The sequence below is a fragment of the Oncorhynchus kisutch genome, linkage group LG8 (assembly GCF_002021735.2).
Source record: "Oncorhynchus kisutch isolate 150728-3 linkage group LG8, Okis_V2, whole genome shotgun sequence".
NCBI classification, from domain to species: Eukaryota; Metazoa; Chordata; class Actinopteri; order Salmoniformes; family Salmonidae; genus Oncorhynchus; species Oncorhynchus kisutch.
The window spans coordinates 27,393,703-27,416,337 of NC_034181.2; the positions used below are offsets into that span (position 1 = coordinate 27,393,703).

The 22,635-nt window shown below is 45.0% G+C and overlaps 1 protein-coding gene across 4 annotated transcripts in view; it reads left to right on the top strand.

Annotated features, from left to right (window-relative positions):
• Positions 1-22,635, top strand: part of LOC109895951 (EMI domain-containing protein 1) — a 94,518-nt gene that overhangs the window by 53,428 nt on the left and 18,455 nt on the right. For all 4 annotated transcript variants that reach the window (XM_020490082.2, XM_020490080.2, XM_020490081.2 and 1 more), the window contains 5 exons: positions 12,263-12,373; positions 12,613-12,674; positions 12,953-13,085; positions 19,048-19,092; positions 19,202-19,291. In XM_020490082.2, coding sequence (XP_020345671.1) covers positions 12,263-12,373; positions 12,613-12,674; positions 12,953-13,085; positions 19,048-19,092; positions 19,202-19,291 — 441 coding nt within the window. The remainder of the gene's footprint in view (positions 1-12,262; positions 12,374-12,612; positions 12,675-12,952; positions 13,086-19,047; positions 19,093-19,201; positions 19,292-22,635) is intronic.

The window sequence follows — 22,635 nt, forward strand, 5'->3', positions numbered from 1 at the left end:
ATTGTTCTTACCTGGGTTTAAGATTAGTGTTCTTACCTGGGTTTAAGATCATTGTTCTTACCTGGGTTTAAGATTAGTGTTCTTACCTGGGGTTAAGATCAGTGTTCTTACCTGGGTTTAAGATTAGTGTTCTTACCTGGGGTTAAGATCAGTGTTCTTACCTGGGTTTAAGATCAGGGTTCTTAGAATAAAAGCTACAAACTTTCCTTTTCTCACAGTTTTCAAAAATGTTCAAGCCAAGAGTGCAATACACTACATGCCTCTTAAGGCACTTCTAATAACTGTGTGTATATTTACTATGTATTGTCAATTTAGCTATCAATTCCTCAGTGGGTTTGATTTAGTTTTAGAATTTATGCATCGTGAGCATGGACTTCATATCTGTTAGGAGTGTGTATTGGAGGCAAAGTCAGGTGCAGGAGAGCAGAGTGTAGTGAACAGGCGCACTATTTATTCCGGTCCAAAATGACAGCACAAAGTAACATAAAATGTGCCCGAAAACGGAACATAGACAAAAAGTAATGCGCGTAACAATATCCACAATTCCAAAATACACGTAACACAAACAATCTTACACAAAGACATGATGGGGAACAGAGGAATAAATACATACGGATTGATTGGGGAATGAAAACCAGGGGTGAAGGGAACAAGACAAAACAAATGGATACATGAAAAATGGAGCGGCGATGGCTAGAAAGCTGGTGACGTCGACCTCCGAACGCCGCTCGAACAAGGAGAGGAGCCGACTTCGGCGGAAGTCGTGACAATATCTCATTGCAAAGTATTAATACATAGTAATGTATAGTAATGCACAGTACTGTACTTGCTGTGTCCAACATCAGTGAGCAGGGAAAGGCTGTGGTTATATGTGTCTGTGTATGTGGTTTTATCTGTGGCCGTGTATGTGGTTATATCTGTGGCTGTGTCAGTGGTTATATCTGTGGTTACATCTGTGGTTATGGCTGTGTCTGTGGTTATATCAACGGCTGTGTCGGTGGTTATATCTGTGGTTATATCTGTGGTTATATATGTGGCTGTGTCTGTGGTTATATCTGTGGTTATATTTCAGCTCACTGGTCACCATAGCAGCAACATCCGTAGCACGCGCTCCAGCAGGTATATTTCACTGGTCACCCCCAAAGCCAACTCCCCCTTTGGCCGCCTTTCCTTCCAGTTCTCTGCTGACAATGACTGGAACAAATTGCAAAAATCACTGAAGTTGAAGTCTTGTATCTCCCTCACTAACTTTAAGCACCAGCTGTCAGAGCAGCTTACCGATCATTGCACCTGTACATAGCCCATCTGTAAATAGCCCACCCAACTACCTCAACCCATATTGTTATTTATTTTTTTGCTCCTTTGCACCCCAATATCTCTATTTGCACATTCATATTCTGTACATCTATCACTCCAGTGTTTAATTGTTAAATTGTAATTATTTCGCCACTATGGCCTATTTATTGCCTTACCTCCCTAATCTTACTACATTTGCACACACTGTATATAGACTTTTCTATTGTGTCATTGACTGTACGTTTGTTTATCCCATGTGTAACTCTGTGTTGTTGTTCAGGTCGCACTGCTTTGCTCTATCTTGGTCCAGGTCGCAGTTGTAAATGAGAATTTGTTCTCAACTGGCCTACCTGGTTAAATAAAGGTGAAATATATATATATATTTAAATATATATATCTGTGTCTGTGGTTATATCTGTGGCTGTGTCTGTGGTTATATCTGTGGCTATGGAAATGGTGTGTGTATGGAAGTGAGTAGGCAGGCCGATTCCTGGACCCAGTTATTTTTGGAACACTTGTTTGTTGAGTCGTTTGTGGCTGTGTGTTGGCTGAGAGGACTGGGTTTTAATTGCTGTGCTGTGTCAGGACAAGAAGGGAGGATGTCACAGACGGTCCCTCCCTGTCATTCTAAACACACAACAGAGGATAGTGTGGTTTCACCCAGGCACTGTCAGTAGTACAATGCTCCTGGTTTTAATGGTCTCCCTGGTGACCATTAAAGGGGAATGAGGGGAGGGGGAGGAGGAGGGAGGAGGGAATGCTAAGACACATCACAGGACAATACTCTTCTTGGGTTCAGAGAGAGAGAGAGAGACATTTCCTCAGAGAGAGATGTACATTTCCTCAGTGAAAACAATGTACTGAGCAAATGTCAAATTGGCGTTTTACTAAATTATCGTACAACAAACCGCATATTCATCCTGCACACCCTAATTTGACAAAAAAACAAACAAAAAAACAAAGGCAAAATCTTGTCATGCTTTGTTGATTTCAAAAAAGATTTTGACTCAATTTGCCATGAGGGTCTGCTATACAAATTGATGGAAAGCGGTGTTGGTGGGAAAACATACAACATTATAAATCCATGTACACAAACAACAAGTGTGAGTTTAAAATTGGCAAAAAACACATTTCTTTCCATAAGGCCATCGGGTGAGACAGGGATGCAGCTTCAGCCCCACCCTCTTCAACGTATATATCAATGAATTGGCAAATTAGAACTAGAACAGGCTGCAGCACCCGGCCTCACCCTACTAGAATCTGAAGTCAAATGTCTACTGTTTGCTGATGATCTGGTGCTTCTGTCCTTGACCAAGGAAGGCATAGATTAATTCAGACTTTGTCCCTGACAGTAAATCTCAGTACGACAAAAATAATGGTGTTCCAAAAAAAGGTCCAGTTGCCAGGACCACTAATACAAATTCCATGTAGACACCATTGCCATAGAGCAGACTAAAATGATACATACTTCGGCCTAAACATCAGCACCACAGGTAACTTTCACATGGCTGTGAACGATCTGAGAGACAAGGAGAGACAATTCGACATCCCAATTAGGATCTGGCTAAAAATACTTGAATCAGTTATAGAACCCATTATCCTTTATGGCTGCGAGGTCTGAGGTCCGCTCACCAACCAAGAATTCACAAAATGGGACAAACCAAATTGAGACTCTACATGCAGAATTCTGCAAAAACATCCTCAAATATCAAAAATATATCACAATCCAGAAAAGAGCCATTCAATTCTACAACCACCTAAAAGGAAGCAATTCCCAAACCTTCCATTACAAACCCATCATCTACAGAGAGATGAACCTAGAAAAGAGTCCCCTAAGCAAGCTGGTCCTGGGGCTCTGTTCACAGGAGAGCAACAGCAACACAAGCAGACCCAACCAAGTCATGAGAAGACCAAAAGAGAATTACTTGACACATTGGATAGAATTTACCAAAACCTGACCACTGTGACTGACCCAAAATTAAGGAAAGCTTTGACTACGGACTCAGTGAGAATAGCCTTGCTATTGAGAGAGGCCATTGTAGGCAGACCTGGTTCTCAAGAGAATACAGGCTATGTGCACACTGCTCACAAAATGTATGAACATATTAGAGATACATATTTCCCTCAGATTACAAAGACCCACAAAGAATTTGAAAACAAATCCAATTTTGATAAATTCCCATATGAATTGGGTGAAATATCCCAATGTGTCATCACAGCAGCAAGATTTGTGACCTTTTGCCACAAGAAAAGGGCAACAACAAACACCATTGTAAATACAACCCATAATTATGTTTATTTATTTTCCATTTTGTACTTTTACTATTTGCACATTGTTATAACACTGTACATAGCCATAATATGACATTTGAAATCTCTCTATTCCTCTGAAACTTTTGTGAGTGTAATGTTACTGTAATTTTTTAAAATTGTTGATTTAACATATGTGTCCTATGCCAATATATATTTTTGAATTTAATTGAGAGAGGAGGGAGAGGGTGATGAGGGAGGCGTCTGCATGCAGGTCAGCTGGGGTCACGAGACGGGGGCATGAAAGGAAGGAGATTTTATAGTTTTCCAATGTTTTTGTGTCTGTCTTAATAAAAAGTGATGTTGGGATTTGGTAACGTCAGCCTTTGCCTCACGTATTTATTGGACATCTGTTACTTTCAAGCGGAGAAAATGTTTAAAAAGCGTAGAGCGAATTTGTGGTGCAGCCCATCCCAACCGCACACCGTCTCAAACGCAGCATGCTTCATTTCCCCAGATGTGCCTGCTGCTAATGTTTGCCACTTTACACAGACCACAGCGTTGTTTGTTTTCGCGGCACCAAGATAATTGTTTCCATTGTGCCGTACACTAACAATCCAATATGTTTTGGGGGAGGAAGGGGAGAGCATTGTCTTATTATGTTTCTACTTTTAAACTCCGCTTTTTTAAACCATGTTTAGCCTTGCATTTTCACATCTGTTTGTTGGAATATAGGATTTCAGAATAGTTTTATTTCCTGTGGCTTGTTCTATGAACACACCCAGTTGTTGTTGTTGTGGGCATCCAGACATCATGTTGGTGAGATGAAACTTACTGAGAGGACTGACAGAGTGCTGAAGCAGATAAGAGAAAAAAAGAGAGATTTTGGAGAGAGAAATAAAGTGGTCAGGCAACAAGAGACGGAGGTACTGTAGTTAGTATACTCAAAGGTCAGAGGGAAAGTGAGGGGAGAGAGAGATTATGAAACAGCTCATGGTTTCTGTATTCACTATTATAGTCATTATTATTTATGAGAGCGCCTTGGAGCGATTCTCAGCAGTGAAAACTGTCAGGGGGGCCAGAGGACTGCACTCCAGTGTAGGTAACCACAGACCAGGCAGTTGGGAAATAATAACCAGAGGGTCAGTGAGGAGTGGAAGGACAAGTGGGAGGGGAGCGAAATTAAGTTAAAGGCTGTCCATAGCAACCAGTCAGTCGGACAGGGTCCCAGTAGGAGCAGATGTAAATGTTCTAGACAGACAGATGAACAGACAGACAGGCAGGCAGGCAGATAGACACCAGTGCAGCATACAGCCAGGCCAGGCTCTACTCTGTAGCTGCCTGCCAGGGAGAAGGTGGGGGGGGGGCAACCAGGCTCCACAGAGCCGTCTGGGACCCTGCCCCTGCCATCAGCCTCACCACAGGTATGGGAGGGAGAGGGAGGGAGAGGGAGGGAGGGAGAGGGGGCAGGAGAGAGGAAGAGAGGGGGCAGAAGGAGCAGCCCCTGTCTGGGAAGAGGAGGCGGGAGATTAGAGGTCCGTCTGCGTGCACATCTGGATGGAATAGATGAGCTGACAGGGCTGACAGACCAGCACTACACTACTGTAGGAACTTGTGTGCATTTGCGTGTGCACGGGAGCTTGTGCGCGTGTATGGATGCGTGTGTGTGTTTGTGTGTTTGGCTGTGCTCCATATTATGGGACAGCTTGGGCATGGGCTGCTTTAGGGTTAGTGCCACCCTGCTGAGTCTGTCTGTCTACTCTGTAGAGGCCAGGTGAAGGTAAACTCAGCGATATGACGTAGGTGCATAAAGTAAACAGCATAGTGGGTCAATTTCCGCAACAACTAAGAGTGTTGAAGTGCGAGGCTAAACTCCCCACTGTTTTGGTCCCGTACTAATCTCTCGTGGACAGATTCATGTGTAAATGGGAAGTGACAACTTTTCAAGATTTTTACTTCTGGGTGACCGAAATTAGTCCCGTACCAAGCACGCTCTAACAGCATCGAAGTGAACCCATACACATGTGCAGACACTGTGTGTGACAGTGTGGGAGTGAAGTCTTGCATCTCACTTATCGCAGTTTCTGCAGTGGTACTCGTGGCAATGTCATTTAGCTGAGTCTACCTTTATCATCTTAACTGGAATCAGAACACACAGGTGTGTTCTAGAACAAGAGGAAAGCATTAGAATGAAGTCAGTAACTGCAACCACACAAGTTCCAACACTCCATTGAGTGGCCAGGCGAAGTGTTTGTTAAAGATCCCAGGCAGTCTTAGTCTGTTCTCAGACCCATTAGTCTGGAGGCCAGGGATCTCCTGTCTGACTGTCTGGTCTGCCTGCCGGCCTGCTGGTGTTGACTGATGAAGTGAGATGTGTCTGTAGGAGGTGAGAGCCCCTCCCTGACCCCCCCCCCCCCCCCCCACCCCCCCCCACCACTCCACCCCTCACCTCAGGGTCTTAAAGGCCACATCTGGTTTCAGTTGCAGTTTGGCTGGCCCAACACCTCTGCAGCAGGTCTGCTCACAACAACAACCTTAGTAGTGTGTGTTTGTGTGTGTAGCCAAATATGTGTGAGTGTCCGTGGAAAGACTCTCTGAGCTTAACCTACCCATATAGTGAATTCTGGAGATAGTCCATGTTGGCCCAAGGACCCCCCCTTCCCATACAACTGCCCCTAATTACAGAGTCCCACAGGAACCCAGCGGGCACTGCAGTGTGAGAAGAAATTGTGGGCCTCACCACTGCAGGCTGAGGTGGGGGGTCACTGGAGAGTGGCAGTTCATGATGTAGGCCACCCCTCCCTCTCAGCCAATCACCTAATAAAAGCAAAGCTGGAATCCTGGGAAAGCACTATAAACGCTGGGGTGCAGGGCAGTTTTGGGTTGGCCCACTGAAGAGGAGTCTCGGGTTGGTCACAGTGACGATACCATGGTCCCAACGCAATTTGGGAGATGGAAGCCATGTGTAGAGAGCGAGGGAGAGAGAGAGAGAGAGAGAGAGAGAGAAGAGAGAGAGAGAGAGAGAGAGAGAGAGAGAGAGAGAGAGAGAGAGAGAGAGAGAGAGAGAGAGAGAGAGAGAGAGAGAGAGAGAGAGAGAGAGGAGAGAGAGAGAGAGAGAGAGAGAGAGAGAGAGAGAGAGAGAGAGAGAGAGAGAGAGAGAGAGAGAGAGAGAGAGAGAGAGAGAGAGAGAGAGAGAGAGAGAGAGAGAGAGAGAGAAGAGAGAGAGAGAGAGAGAGAGAGAGAGAGAACTGGTGGAGCATCATCCAAACTTGTTATCATATGCCCTTTTTAGTCACACTAATAAACCAGTGAAACTGCTAGGTCAGAACTCATAGACAAAGGGTAGCCAGCCACTCTGTAAGGAATATTTGCAGGATCATAATTTTGTCTAAGAGGAATGCATCTACAGATGCATCCAAATCTTTGTCCACATGCACCAGTGGTCTTTAGTCTTCATGAAGGCTTCAACAGCAGTGTGACAGATAAAAACTCCCTGGCCTGGCTGGTTAGCTGCACCCGGTCACTCTCTGAGCAGACAGAGATGGATCAGATCAGGACGATTCCTCCCCTCCCCAGCCCGGCCCAGCCCTGTGTTGTCTGGATGGTCTGTGTCCACAGCTGCTCGCCGCTCCCTCAGACCCCATACCTCCTTCTGGGAACCTCTGGCTCTGAGCTAAACCAGTCTTATGAAACTCAAGCTAAAGGAGGAGGAGAAGGTGTAGCCAGAGCCCCAGTCCCCTCTGACAGAGTTCATTCTCAGGTTCTGACCTGTGCTGTGGTAAAATCACATAGTTTAAATGTACACCTCGTTGTTGATTAAACTCCATCGAGGCCACCACTGAGACGAGATGTGTGTGAGCTTGCATATAATCACCCTCCCAGCATTACAGACCATATGTATTGAGAAACAAAGAGACATTTTAGCCATAGAAATACCTCCAGAAGACAGGCCTTCCTAGCACGAGGGCTGTCTGTCTGCACATGGCTACGTCTTTTGCATATCAAAGAGAGAATAAATAAACCAGGGCAAATAATGAGCTAAGGAGAGGGAGCCTAGAGTGAGTTGGAGCATTAATGGGCTCTGTAAAGAAAAGAAGGAGGAAATGTGCTCTCTGGGCAGGCTAGGCTGGCTGGGCTGGCTGCAGAATGGTCTGGTTTATTTTCACTGGGAAAGTAACACTGGAGGACTGATCTTGGACCATTAAACACAAATACACACACAAATACACACACAAATACACACACACACACACACACACACGTTTGTTGTACTATCCTTAAGGGGACCAAAACATGTATTCCCTAACCCCTAACCTTAACCTTAACCCTTAATGTACACTACCGTTTAAAAGAGCGGGGTCACTTAGAAATGCCCTTGTTTTTGAAAGAAAAGCTTCTTTTTTGTCCATTACAATAACATCAAATTGATCAGAAATACAGTGTAGACATTGTTAATGTTGTAAATGACTATTGTAGCTGGAAACTGCTGATTTTGATTGGAATATCTACATAGGTGTACAGAGGCCCATTATCAGCAACCATCACTCCTGTGTTCTCTTTGGCACGTTGTGTTAGCTAATCCAAGTTTATTATTATTATTTATTTATTTTTCACCCCCTTTTTCTCCCCAATTTTCATAGTATCCAGTTGGTAGTAGTTACAGTCTTGTCTCATCGCTGCAAGTCCCGTACGGACTCAGGAGAGGCAAAGGTCAAGAGCCATGCGTCCTCCGAAACACAACCCAACCAAGCCGCACTGCTTCTTGACACAATGCCCATCCAACCCGGAAGCCAGCCGCACCAATGTGTTGGAGGAAACACCATACAACTGGCGACCGTGTCAGTGTGCACTGCGCCTAGCCCGCCACAGGAGTCGCTAGTGCACGATGAGACAAGGACATACCTGCCGGCCAGACCCTCCCTAACCCAGACGATGCTGGGCCAATTGTGCACCGCCCCATGGGCCTCCCGGTCGCGGCCGGCTGTGACAGAGCCTGGACTCAACTGAGAAAGAGGACAAGTACATTAGAGTGTCTAGTTTGAGAAACAGACACCTCACAAGTCCCTATCAATGTCTGTATTTCGGATTAAGTTGATGGTATTTTAATGGACAAAAAATTTGCTTTTCTTTCAAAAACAAGGACATTTCTAAGTGACCCCAAACTTTTGAACGGTAGTGTATATGTATATTTATATTTCAGACTTTTTCTGGATTATGTGTGTATCGGTTTCTTTTTATTCCTAGGTATTACTACATTTCACTACACCTGCGATAACATATGCAAATCTGTGTACACGACCAATGAACATAGATTTAATATGACACACACACACACACATACACAAGCCTGCTGGTTGGTGAGACTTTGTCTCACAGGAAGAGGATGGCTCCCAGCCCCCTTTCCCTGTGACTGTGCTGTCAGGGGCCTCCCCCGGACTGCCATGGAGGGCCCTCAGGGGCTGCTTAAAGGGTGTTGGAGGGATTTATTTTGGTAACCACAGTCACAGAGGGGAAGGCGTTATGCTCCTACTGCCAGTACTGACACACACACACACACACACACATATATATGCCAGTGGAGGCTGTTGAGGGGAGGATGGCTCATAATGGCCGGAACGGAGCAAATGGAATGGCATCAACCACCTGGAAACCATGGAAACCATGTGTTTGGTGTATTTAATACTGTTCCAATGATTCCACTCCAGTCATTACCACGAGCCTGTTCTCCCCAATAAAGGTGCCACCAACCTCCTGTGACACACACACTCAGAGCTGTGGATAATTGTATAACACTAATGAGATTTTAATTAACCCTGACACAGCAGTGGTGTGACCTTCACCCCTCTCCCTCTGTCTCCTGAGAGAGTTTCACCAGGCAGGCCAGGCTAGTGGGGAGGAAATGACTTGTCAGTGTTTGTAAACAGTGGAAAACTCCCCCTTGTGCTGTGCTCTGTGTCCTGTCCTGTCCTGTCAGCCACAGAGCCTGGAACCAGACACAGAGCTGATGTCAGGACAACCTCTCCTCTCTCCACAGGGGTCTCTTCTAATGAAGAGCTCTGATTCAAACCTTGATTAGGGCCCAGAGCATCACAGGGTCAAGGGTCAAATGCACTCAGGCAAGTCTCTCTGACCCCCCCGCCCTTTAGCCGAGAGAGCGAGAGAGAGAGAGAGAGAGAGAGAGAGAGAGAGAGAGACCAGTCACAAGCCCCGACATTGTTACTCTTGGCCCAGATGAATAGATCACACTCAGCACATCCAAGTCAACACACACTGCTTCACAGACACTGTCTATGGGAAGATAGGGAATAAGTTGACTTGTTATCCTGTGATTTCTCAAAATTGAGACATGGGCAGGCAGAGTGAATGAAAGAGAGAGTGAGAGAATGGAAGTTGGGGTGTGTGGGGGATGGTTGTCTGAGTGCCAGAGCCAGCTGAACGTTTCATACAATGTGTTTAAGTGTGGGAGGGTGGATCTTGGCACGTGAATGGTCTATAATCTAAAGAGAAAAGAAGTGCTGTCTGTCGGAAAGGGAGTCTGGGTTAGAGGTGCCTTCAGTGCGTTCTGGAGCAGGGGTATATTATCAATTCCGAGCCTATTTGAAATCGGACATTGTCATCAATATTACCTGGTCTCCATAGGACATCTCCCCTACCATACGCACACACACACCCTCACATAGACAGGCAGACAGACGGACATGGAGCAGAACGAAGACTGTGTTATTTCCCCACTCGAAGTTCGCCTCTAATTTTTCATTCTTACTGAAATGGAAGATACGGCTTTTAGCAGTACATCTTTACACATATCTCAGAACTTACCATTGATTTACAGTCTCAGCTCGAACCTTGTTTCATTTCCACATGCACTAGTAGTAGCCCACTGAGAAAGCCTTTCAACCCAAAACATAGAAAATCAAATCCACAAAGATTGAGGGCAAGTGTCTGGAGCAGGACCCATTTACACTGTTAATTTCCCTTTCTCCTTCTCTCTCTTTATGGGCCCTAACTCTTTCTGTTGTGCTTTCTTTTGTCCTCTTTTGCTTTCTCCCACTGAACTCTGAACAGATCATGAACTCTTTGTACTGTATTTCTGTCTGTGCTGTCACTGACGAGCATCAGTAGCACATAATATATATTACAGTAAGTGTGGCTGACTGTGTGAATGACAGAGAGAGATTGAGTGAGCTCAGGCAGTGTTGGCCAGTGGTTTGCAGTGTGTTTGGCTCCAGCTGACTCTGAGAAGAGGTGTTGGCTGGCGTCTAACGAGGTGCTGAACCCAGACTCTTGTTTGTGTCCGCAGAACCTGGGTCATACAGACACAACAACACTAACACACACAGAGGAGACAGTGTGGAACTCCACAAAGGTCTGCCTATTTAAAACATCCCCAACCCGCAGGAACACAAACTCCCACAGGCGAGATAGAACAGAGCACTCAGAGCTGAAACTGTTTTTATATTCAATCAAATCATACCAACATGAAAGCAGTTTGGCCAAGTGTAGCTTTTGTTGTGTGTGAATTTGATACAATTGCAGTGTACCAATTATTTGATCACTCTTTTGTTGCTGAGAATCTTTCTGCACAGCAGGAAATGCAAACTTGTAGTGTATTCAAGGTATAAAAAGGCTTCTAAAGTTTGTAATTTTCCCTTTAAAATGCCAGACTTGATTTGCCCTAAGAAAAATGTATCCATTAATTATAATCCACATAATAATTCACATTTCCTGTTGTTGCAGGATTATTTCCTTGCTGTAGCAAACTGGCTCAAATTAAGATCCTACTTCTATAGGATGTTTACAGTATGGTATTTGGTATTTTATTAGGATCCCCATTAGCTGTTGCTATAGCAGTAGCTACTCTTCCTGGTGTCCTCACAAAATATGAAACATGACATAATACAGAAAATAGACAAGAAACTACATCAATTAAAACAAGAAAAATATAACTGAAAGGTTCTGTACTGACTCAATAGTGACTCAATTCAGTAGCACTAGACTATGAGTTATACATTCATATCAGTACATACATACACATCAAATCATTTGTTTAAATAGGGGAGAGGAGTTGAAGTGCTGTGAAGCTGTTTTTCAAAGCCAGGTTTGCTGTTCACTTGAGCAATCTGAGATGGAATGGAGTTCCATGCAATCATGGCTCTATGGATGGGATACAGGACAGAGATAAAAGTCACGCCTGCTCTACATTATCATCCCTCTTTCTATCCATTCCTCCATCCGTCCATCCCTCTCCCTTGTGTTCCTCACCTGCTAGCCCACCCTGACAGTGGTGTTGGTGAGGTCACCTGGTAGAGAGAAGCTCCCTGTCTCCTTGCAGTCACAGGACGCTAGATAGTTTTTGTCCAGGGCTTTCAGAGCAGAACTCTCTCATGCAGTCCAACTAGCCTGCCACTGTGCTTCATCATAATCAGAATGACAAATCATGTGAATAAAAATAATGGAATAAAAAAAGAACACTGAATTGACAAGGGAATATTGGCACCACTGAGCATTCTGAAATTGAGTGAAAATACTTTGTGGGAGGGTTGGTATTTTCTTGTTGATGTGGACTGATTGTGCTGTTGTCTGGAAGCCTCACTGCTTATAAGGGCCATTTGCATGACTGACTTAGTGCATCATAACGGAATGACGACTGTATGAACTCACTGTGTGGTCTACTGAAATGACTCCTCTTCAACCTCCCCTTCCTCTTCTGCTACAGAGTCAGGAAACCAGCTGGTGGCTCAGGAGGCGGTGAGGAAGCCGTCCACTCTCCGCCGACCTCCTGCCTCTGCCCGCACAGAAGCAGGAACAGGGGAGCAGCTCTCCGCCAGTAAGAACCAGGACCCTAACACTCTCTCATACTGTACTATGACACCTGGAACCATATTTCTCTTTTAAATATCATCAGATTCAGAACACCTGGGATCCAATTGATCTCCTTTACAATGTTTTGCTTTAACACTCAGGCCCCATGTTTCTCATATTCATTGAAGAACATTTTTGGAAGTGCTTTTTGCAGATATCGACACTTGTCCACATATAGTATTTTTTTCTTTGTCTGTTCTCCAGATTGCCTCAACTGTAGTCGATTCACAGCCCTGACAGACAGACTCCGCTCACTGGAGGAAAAGGTACAGTCATGGACTCTACTGAAAATTGTGCTGCAGCGAGAGGCTACAGTCTCTGATCATGAGTCCATTTGAAAGGCATTGGCATTTCTCTGATAGATGAAAACACACATGCACACTACAATAAATTGTAAAGTATTTTATCTGTATTGTCTTCTTCATTATGTGTCGGACCCCAGTAAGGCTAGCTGTCGGCACTGGTGTCGGATAATGGGGATCCTAATGAAAATGTCAATTAAAACATCTCTTCAAATTTCTCTCTTTCCTATTTCATCCAATAGGTCCAAGTGCTGTCCTCTCCTGCCTCCACTTCTCACCGCCACCTACAGGGTGAAGAAGGAACGGCACCGGAGTCTTCCTCACAGACATGGGCTCCACAAACCAAAGGAGCCCCTGGCGAGCAGGGATCCGTAGGTACGTACAAGTCACCTATACACATGGATGGGCAGGTTCTAGGAACAACCATGTATTCCTACTGATTTGAGTGAAGCGGGTTATGGCTCTCTTTGTGTGCTGTAATTCGTTCTCCATTGCATCTCAAACAGCTCTCCTCCCCCATATCATATTTCTTCTGTCGCTAAAAGAGAGACGTGCGCACGCACGCACACACACACACACACACACACACACACACACACACACACACACACACACACACACACACACACACACACACACACACACACACACACACACACACACACACACACACACACACACACACACTAATTTCCAGTTGTCTGCGCTGCTCTCTTTCAGGGTTCTGTTGTGTGGAAAGTGAACACTTCAGGGCATGAAAGCCCTCTCCTTCCCTGGAGCTCAGCCCAGCGTTGGCTGCAGCTAGAAAGATAGAGTGTTCTGCTGGTGCACTTTCAAAAGGCTTTTCAATAGTGTATCAACTTCCATCCAATTACATTCAAATCTGTTTTAGCCAAAGGCTCTCTTAGGTTAAGATCCTCACTGGCCTTCTGAGGCCTGTAGAAGAATGTAAATGCACTATTATGTTTGTCCTGCCACACAGACAATGTTTGTGGGTCAGTCTTAGTAGTTTTGAGAGAGAGAGAAATTATCTGCTCCGTGTATACAGTACCAGTCAAAAGTTCTGACACACATACTCATTCAAGGGTTTTTCTTTATTTTACCATTTCTACATTATAGAATCATAGTGAAGACATCAAAACTATGAAATAACACATATGGAATCATGTAGTAACCAAAATAGTGTAAAATATATTTATATTTGAGATTCTTCAAAGTAGCCACCCTTTGCTTTGATGACAGCTTTGCACACTCTTGGCATTCTCTAAACCAGCTTCACCCGGATTGCTTTTTCAACAGTCTTGAAGGAGATCCCACATATGCTGAGTACTTGTTGGCTGCTTTTCCTTCATTCTGCGGTCCAAACTCATCCCAAACCATCTCAATTGGGTGATTGTGGAGGCCAGGTCATCTGATGCAGCACTCCATCACTTTCCGTCTTGGTCAAGTAGCCCTTACAGAGCCTGGAGATGTGTTGGGTTATTGTCGTGTTGAAAAACAAATGATCATCCCACTAAGCACAAACCAGATGGGATGGCATATCTCTGCAGCATGCTGTGGTAGCCATGTTGGTTAAGTGTGCTTTGAAATCTAAGTAAATAATTGACAGTGTCACCAGCAAAGCACCCCCACACCAGCACACATCCTCCTCTATGCTACACAGAGGCAACCACACATGCAGATATTATTCGTTCACCTATTCTGCCTCTAACAAAGACCCAGCGGTTGGAACCAAAAATCTCAAATTGGGACTCATCAGACCAAAGAACAGATTTCCACCAGCCTAATGTCCATTGCTCATGTTTCTTGGCCCAAGCAAGTCTCTTCTTATTATTATTGGTGTCCTTTATTTTTTGTATATATTTAACCTTCATTCAACTAAGCAAGCCAGATAATTTACAATGATGTCCTCCCCTGCCAAACCCGGACGACGCTGGGCCACTTGTGCACCACCCTATAGGACTCCCAATCACGGCTGGATGTGATACGGCCTGGATTCAAACCAGGGACTATAGTGTCGCCTCTTGCACTGTGATGCAGTGCCTTAGACCACTGCGCCACTTGGGAGCCCTTTGGTAGTGGTTTCTTTGCAGCAACTCGACCATGAAGGCCTAATTCACTCAGTCTCCCCTGAAAGGTTGACGTTGTGAGATGTGTCTGTTACTTGAACTCTGTGAAGCATTTATTTGGGCTGCAATTTCTGAGGCTGGTAACTCTAATTAACTTATCCTCTGCAGCAGAGGTAACTCTGGGTAATCCTTGGCAGTCCTCATGAGAGCCAGTTTCATCATAGCGCTTGATGCATTTTGCAACTTTTTTTTTTAGCAAGATGGCGCCGATAGAGATGGTCGGCTCACTTCGAGTCCTTAGGCTGACCCAAAACAGCAGACGGAGCGGCCTCCTGGTCAGGCTCCGTAGACGTGCACATCGCCTACCGCTCCCAAGTATACTACTCACCAATGTCCAGTCTCTTGACAACAAGGTTGATGAAATTCGAGCAAGGGTTGCCTTCCAGACAGACATCAGAGATTGTAACATTCTCTGTTTCATGGAAACATGGCTCTCTCTGGATATGTTGTTGCTTCATGATTAACGACTCATGGTGTAATCATAACAACATACAGGAACTCAAGTCATTCTGCTCACCCGACCTATAATTCTTTACAACCAAATGCCGGTCATATTACATCCCAAGAGAATTCTCGTCAGGTATCGTCATAGCTGTGTACATTGCCCCTCAAGCAGACACCAAGATGGACCTCAAGGAACTCCACTGGATTCTATGTAACTGGAACCATATATCCTGAGGCTGCATTTATTGTAGCTGGGGGTTTTAATACCCTCGATCACTGCTACTCTAACTTCCGCGATGCATACAAATACCTCCCCCAGCCTCTCTTTGGCAAATCCGACTACAACTCCATCTTGCTCCTACTGTCTTATATGCAGAAACTCAAACAGGATGTACTAGAACCATTCAACGCTGGTCTGACCAATCGGAATCCACGCTTCAAGATTGTTTTGATCACGTGGACTGGGATATGTTCTGGTCAGCCTCAGAGAACAACATCGATCTATACGCTGACTCGGTGAGTGAGTTTATAAAGAATGCATTGGAGATGTTGTACCCACTGTGACTATTAAACCTACCCTAACCAGAATCCGTGGATGGATGGCGGTATCAGCGCAAAACTGGAAGCGCGAACCACCGCATTTAACCATGGAAAGAGGTCTGGGAATATGGCTGAATATAAACAATATAGTTATTCCCTCCGCAAGGCAATCAAACAAGCGAAATGCCGGTACAGGGACAAAGTGGAGTCGGAATTCAACGGCTCAGACACGAGACGTATGTGGCAGGGTCTACAGGAAATCACGGACTACGAAAAGAAAACCAGCCACGTCCCGGACACCGACGTCACGCTTCCAGATAAAGTAAACACCTTCTTTGCCCGCTTCGAGGATAATCCAGTGCCACCGTCGCGGCCCGCTAACAAAAACTGCACCCTCCCCCTCTCTCCTTCTCTGTGGCTGACGTGAGTAAAACATTTAAACGTGTTAACCCTCACAAGACTGCTGGCCCAGACAACATCCTTAGCCGTGTCCTCAGAACATGCACAGACCAGCTGGCTGGTGTGTTTACAGACATATTCAATCGCTCCCTATCCCAGTCTGCTGTCCCCACATGTTTCAAGATGACCACCATTGTTCCTGTACCCAAGTAGGCAAAGATAACTGAACTAAATGACTACCGTCCCGTAGCACTCACCTCTGTCATCATGAAGTGCTTTGAGAGACTAATCAAGGATCATATCACCTCCACCTTACCGGCCAACCTAGACCCACTTCAGTTTGCATACCCCCCCCAACAGGTCCACAGACAATGCAATTGCCATCACACTGCACACTGCCCTATCCCATCTGGACAAGAGGAATACCTATGTAAGAATGCTGTTAATTGACTACAGCTCAGCATTCAACACCATAGTACCCTCCAAGCTCATCATCAAGCTGGAGACCCTGGGTCTCAACCCCGCCCTGTGCAATTGGGTCCTGGTCTTTCTGGCGGGCCGCCCCCAGGTGGTGAAGGTAGGAAACAACATCTCCACTTCGCTAACCCTCAACACTGGGGCCTCACAAGGGTGCGTGCTCAGCCCCCTCCTGTACTCCCTGTTCACCCACGACTGAGTGGCCATGCACGCCTCCAACTCAATCATCAAGTTTGCAGATGACACAACAGTAGTGGGCTTGATTACCAACAATGACGAGACAGCCTACAGGGAGGAGGTGAGGGCACTCAGAGTGTGCTGTCAGGAAAATAACCTCTCACTCAACATCAACAAAACAAAGGAGATGATCGTGGACTTCAGAAAACAGCAGAGGGAGCACCCCCCTATCCACATCGAAGCGACAGAACTGGAGATGGTGGACAGTTTTAAGTTCATTGGCGTACACATCACAGACAAACTTAAATAGTCCACCCACACAGACAGTGTGATGAAGAAGGTGCAACTGCACCTCTTCAACCTCAGGAGGCTGAAGAAATTTGGTTTGTCACCCAAAACTCTGACAAACTTTTACAGATGCACAATCGAGAGCATCCTGCTGGGCTGTATCACAGCCTGGCACGGCAACTGCACTGCCCTCAACCGCAAGGCTCTCCAGAGGGTAGTGAGGTCTGCACAACACATCACCGGGGGCAAACTACCTGCCCTCCATGACACCAACAGCACCCGATGTCACAGGAAGGCCAAAAAGACAACAACCACCCGAGCCACTGCTTGTTCACACCGTTACCATCCCACTAGTCACTTTAAACAATGCCACTTTAAACAATGCCACTTTAAATAATGCCACTACAATAATGTTTACATATCTTACATTACATGTTACATGTATATACTCTATTGCACCTTGCCTATGCCGGCTCGGCCATCGCCCATCCATATATTTATATACTGTATACATATTCTCATTCACCCCTTTAGATTTGTGTGTTGGGAAATTGTTAGATAACTTGTTAGATATTACTGCACTGTTGGAAATAGTGGCACAAGCATCTCACTACACTCACATTAACATCTGCTAACCATGTGTATGTGACCAATAATATTTGAGTTGATTTGATTTGAAGAAACTTTCAAAGTAATTTCTCTTTGCTTATTTGAGTTGTTCTTGCTGTAATATGGACTTGGTCTTTTACCAAATAGGTGTCACGGCTTTCTTCCTGGGAAGGAGAGGCTGACCATATCGCAGTGTGGTTATAGTTCATGGTTCTTTAATAAGAAAACTCAAACATGAACACAACTACAAAACAAGAAACGTGAAAACCAAAACAGCCCTATCTGGTGCAGTAAACACAAAGACAGGAAACAATCACCCACAAAATACCCAAAGAATATGGCTGCCTAAATATGGTTCCCAATCAGAGACAACGATAAACACCTGCCTCTGATTGAGAACCACTCTAGGCAACCATAGACTTACCTAGACAACTAAACTGAACACAACCCCATTAATCTAATAAACCCCTAGACAAGACGAACACAATAAATCACCCATGTCACACCCTGGCCTAACCAAAATAATAAAGAAAACAAAGATAACTAAGGCCAGGGTGTGACAATAGGTCTATATTCTGTATACCTCCCCCTACCCTGTCATAACTCAACGGATAGCCTCAAACGCATTAGGAAGGGGAAAAAATCCACAAATTAACTTTAAACAAGGCACCCCTGTTAATTGAAATGCATTCCAGGTGACTACCTCATGAAGCTGGTTGAGAGAATGCCAAGAGTGTGCAAAGCTGTCATCAAGGCAAAGGGTGGCTACTTTGAAGAATCTCAAATATAAAATATATTTTGATTTGTTTAATGCTTTTTTGGGTTACTACATGATTCCATGTGTTATTTCATAGTTTTGATCTATTCACTATTATTCTACAATGTAGAAAATCGTAAAAACAAAAATCCCTTCAAACTTTTGAATGGTACTGTACGTTTTGAGTTTCACTACAATATAGGAGCTTTAATTTCGCAGAATCTGCTGCCCTGTGTGGGACTCTTGGGTTTTAGTCTCCCATGACTAGCTAAGGGGTTTGTTCCTCTCTGGCACCTCTGTGGCCCTAATTAACATCTCAGTGCTTAGTCTTTCAGCCAGTCTATCTAATCCAGTCCACGGCTCAGCTGCTCTGCCTTCACCTGTAACCCTTCACCTCAGGAATCGCTCAACGTCTAGTCCATTTTTCCACACAAGGCAATGGAACCCCTTTCTCTCCCTCTTTCCCTGGGCCCTTGTCTGCTCTCTGACGCCTGTCTATTTCTTCCCAAACACACAGGTCCACAGGGCGATAGAGGCAGAGACGGTACCCCTGGACAAGATGGTAGGTTTGAGGTGTCAAGTCAGTCATTGCTTTGTAACACAAACTCTTATTTGTGGCTGTATCAGTATGGCTCAATGGTTACTAGTGTCTGTCCACTGTCTTTGCTCAGGGAAGCTAGGGTCTCGGGGACTGCCGGGCCCCAGTGGCCCCAGGGGCGAGGCTGGGATGAGAGGGCCTTCTGGGACCCCAGGACTAGTGGGTAAGATACTTACTGTAACTAGACAATGACAGAGTGTAAGATTTATAACAACCACTGATTTTGTAAACCTCCAAATGTGTGACAGTCATTCCTTTTGGCTGAAATATGATAATAACAGACTGTACTCAGTAGATGTATGTTTCATGAATAACTGACACATTCCAGATTTCCAGTTGATTAAGCAGGGTGCACCGATGTCAAACAAATGCTTCTTGTCTTACAAGACATTGACACTGTTTGTCAATAAATACGCTTGTGGTAAAGATGGTGAAGATCAGTGTAAGGACAGGGGGATTGTGTGTGTACCCACCCACTTAACCCATTGTCTCCAAGACAACTATGACAGTACTCTCTGTCTGCCAGGGCAGACAAGAACCCGGAGTGTATGTCACTACCTGTTGACTTAAGGCCTGAAACAATTGTGGAAAAGTCACTCAGATCTCAACAAATTGCATCATGACATCCTGCATCAGAGTGTTTGTCTTTCTGTGAAACCACTCTGCCATTCCACAAAGCCATGTGTAGTCCATAAAAAACACAGCAGTTCCTCTGCGGACAACATGGTGATAACTTACAGACTTTTCAACCATAAGACTTACTAAATACAAAAGTTTGCTGATTCAGCATGGTTTCCAGCAGCCCGCCAAAAATATTTCTCTTCAGACTACACAAAACTCCCCTATGGCTCGCAATACTCGTTGTTGTTCCTGCCTGCTGACTAACCAGATTCGATTCGTTCAGCAACATAAAGAAAAGCATAAATCTGTTGCTTATATTCGAGGGTAAATGGTTACGGACAAATAATAAATAACAGTCTGAAAACAAGAAATTCCTAGGCATTCCTGAGCAGCTATGAGTTTAATGACAATAAAATGCATAGTAATAATTTTGTCATACATGTGCTCCTGTAAGTTGCTCTTGATAAGAGCGTCTGCTAAATTACTCAAATGTAAATGTAGAATGTTGGAGCTGGTGGCTGTGGTTCTGGTTCCTCTCTGTATGGAACAAGCAGACAGTGTACCCCTCCCTCTCTGAGGGACATATGACCCTGCTGCTGCTTGGTAGAAATTGGATGTAGAGCAAAAGTTAAGCTACAAACCCACTTTTTGAGAAACACCATGTGAATCCAATCTGAAATGAACATGAGCTATGTGTATAAGTCCTGTCTCCTTATGTCTTCCATATGTCTGCGGTGTTATTGTTGTCCCCCATGATCAAATCGGGGAGGGAACTGTGGATCTGTCTCCATCCGTACATACATTCGTTCGTACATTCGTTCGTACGTTAGTCACATGCGATATCTCAGACAGCACTGGGCTGATTTTGACTAAACTTGGGTGAATGATGTGTCTTGCCATAGAGATCCGGCATTTACAAAATTGCACTGATTGGCCCAAGGTGGGAGCTTTAGTAATTCACAGAAATGTGTTAGTCACAAGCTGCATCAGTGGTGGGGGACGAAGTGTTTATTGTTGCCTTGTTTATAGGGTTTCTATTACACACAATTTGCTCCCCTATATGCTGAATTCTTTCTGTACATTGCACATACTAGAAATGATAACATTGACAAAAATGTGTTTGATGTTACTGAAACCCTGAGCCTTATGAGAGCATGTTTGGTAGCAAGAGTTTAGGAGGAAGGGAAATAAATGATCTCAGCAGTGGTGTAAAAGTGGTTCAGACAGATTCATAAAGAGTCAAGGGGAGACTGTTGTCACACTCAGGGACTTCCGCAGGGAGGGAAGCAGTGTGAGGTTGGAGTTAGGGTTGAGGTGTGTGGAGCCGTGCACTGATGTATTTTGGGTTGTTTTTCCCTGAAACAGCGCATAGACAGGACATGTGTTTCCTGTACAGAAGAACTACGATTTCCTTACACGCATGCACGCACACAGGCACCCAGACACACGCACACATGCACACACACACTCACACACACACACACACACACACACACACACACACACACACACACACACACACACACACACACACACACACACACACACACACACACACACACACAGACAGACACACACACACACACACACAATTTTACTCACACCTTGACACTGTAGCCCACAGCTGCTCCAGGGCCCCATTATCCTGCTGGAGAAATAGAGCCTAGTTTGCCTTAACGTCATGCTAACACACAGACTCTGGAGATGGAGCCACTTTGACTACCCAGCTGTGCCACTGTGCTGCTGACCATGGGTTATGGTCCTTCAGGTGGAATTGAGTGTGTGCAGAACCACAACACAGCCAGCCTTTGCAGCAATGTTTACCAAAGCAAAGTGAAAATGAATCAGCGAGGTGTCAAATCCAATTAGAGCTGTAATAACACATTACAAATGACCCTCTTCTATGCCAAGTTATTCATAGTTGATAATACAATCAATGATAGCTGTTGTCAGTTGCATCACCCTCCAGAGCATTATACGGGTTCACAAGGCAAAGAGATAGAAGGAGATAGAGTGTGTGTGTGTGTGTGTGTGTGTGTGTGTGTGTGTGTGTGTGTGTGTGTGTGTGTGTGTGTGTGTGTGTGTGTGTGTGTGTGTGTGTGTGTGTGTGTGTGTGTGTGTGTGTGTGTGTGTGTGTGTGTGTGTGTGTGTGTGTGTGTGCAAAGCATTACCTCAGGAAAGTGCAAACAATGAGGTCAGATGTTGTTGTGGTGGGGAGGTGAGGCACTTTGTTTGGGTTTGTGGATGGAGCAGGCCAATCCAGCTGGGCCACAGGGACAAGTCACATCTCAGCTTTTCTTTCTCACCTTTTTCAACAAAAGGAGAAACCGATGTGGGAGGGAGAGAGAAACAATTTCACGAGCTGGCTTGTTGGGACTGGTTATACACACACACACAACCGTGAGCGCTCTCACACTCCGGCTCATGCAGATGCAGGCAGCATTTAATTTATTGCGCACCAGTGCCGCTAATATGCTCCAACATTTAATGGTGTTTATTTGAGTTTTCCCAGGTCCTCCTTTGAGCTCCCACACAGCCATTAAGAGCCTGTTAATTAAAGCTGAACAGCAGTCAGTCGCTCAGGCCGCTCTCTCCTCTCCTTGCCTGCTGCTGATGTTAACCACCAAGCACGGAAACCTAATACACCATGCATCGCTCACTTCCTCTCTCCCTTCACATTCTCTACTATACATCTATACAGCCCTGTACCCTACCAATTTGTCTAGGTTCACCAGGGCTCCCCTGCCATTGTGCGGCATGCCAGAAAAGGCAACACAGGGTGAAACCTCTTCATCATGGGTTCACCTATCTGGTGCCCTTTGAAATGATGAAAATATTCTATGAAAAATCGAATGATATACCAAAAGAGAATAAAAATGTCTCTCC